The sequence below is a fragment of the Penaeus monodon genome, chromosome 15, assembly GCF_015228065.2.
Source record: "Penaeus monodon isolate SGIC_2016 chromosome 15, NSTDA_Pmon_1, whole genome shotgun sequence".
Lineage (NCBI taxonomy): Eukaryota > Metazoa > Arthropoda > Malacostraca > Decapoda > Penaeidae > Penaeus > Penaeus monodon.
Window position 1 is genome coordinate 14,252,476 of NC_051400.1, and position 638 is coordinate 14,253,113.

At 50.9% G+C, this 638-nt stretch overlaps 1 protein-coding gene across 1 annotated transcript in view; it reads right to left on the reverse strand.

Annotated features, from left to right (window-relative positions):
- The window catches only part of LOC119581757 (proteasome subunit alpha type-3-like), a gene marked incomplete in the record, with an annotated part of 9,999 nt that overhangs the window by 471 nt on the left and 8,890 nt on the right, over window positions 1-638 (reverse strand). The window contains 1 exon segment of the mRNA XM_037929890.1: window positions 1-239. Coding sequence (XP_037785818.1) covers window positions 62-239 — 178 coding nt within the window.

The following is a 638-nucleotide window of genomic DNA, read 5'->3' on the forward strand; positions in this document are numbered from 1 at the left end:
GGCAAAAATACACCATTTGTTTTACTTCCTTCTGCCTCTAGTAAGTCCCACTCATTCACCTCTACATCTCCTCGTCCTCATCTGACGAGTCCTCTACCAGGGCTGCCTTGGCATATCTTTCCGCCTCCTCATACAGGTCCTTCGGCACGCGTTGGTGACGGCCCCCAGACTCCTTGCACACCCAAGACAGTTCCAGCTCGAAGTGACGGTCTTTTACTTCATCGTGGACAAGGTAGATGCTGTAGTGGCGGAGACAGAATGAAAACCATGTAAGTGCACTAAATCTTAAAAGGCAAATAATAGGTGTGCCACACAAATGAAAGGTCTGGACTTACGTAAATCTTGACTGAATATATATACATATTATATTGCAGAAGGATACAGAAAAGTAGAATGAGAGGGAAAGAGATGGAGAGAGAGAGGAAAGGAGGAGAGGGAAAGAGAGGGGGGGGGAGGAGAGGGAAAGAGAGAGGGGAGGAGGAGAGGGAAGGAGAGGGGGGAGGAGGAGAGGGAAAGAGAGGGGGGAGGAGGAGAGGGAAGGAGAGGGGGGAGGAGGAGAGGGAAAGAGAGAGAGGGAGAGAGAGAGAGGGAGAGAGAAGAGAGAGGAGAGAGGGAGAGGAGAGGAGAGGAGAGAGGGA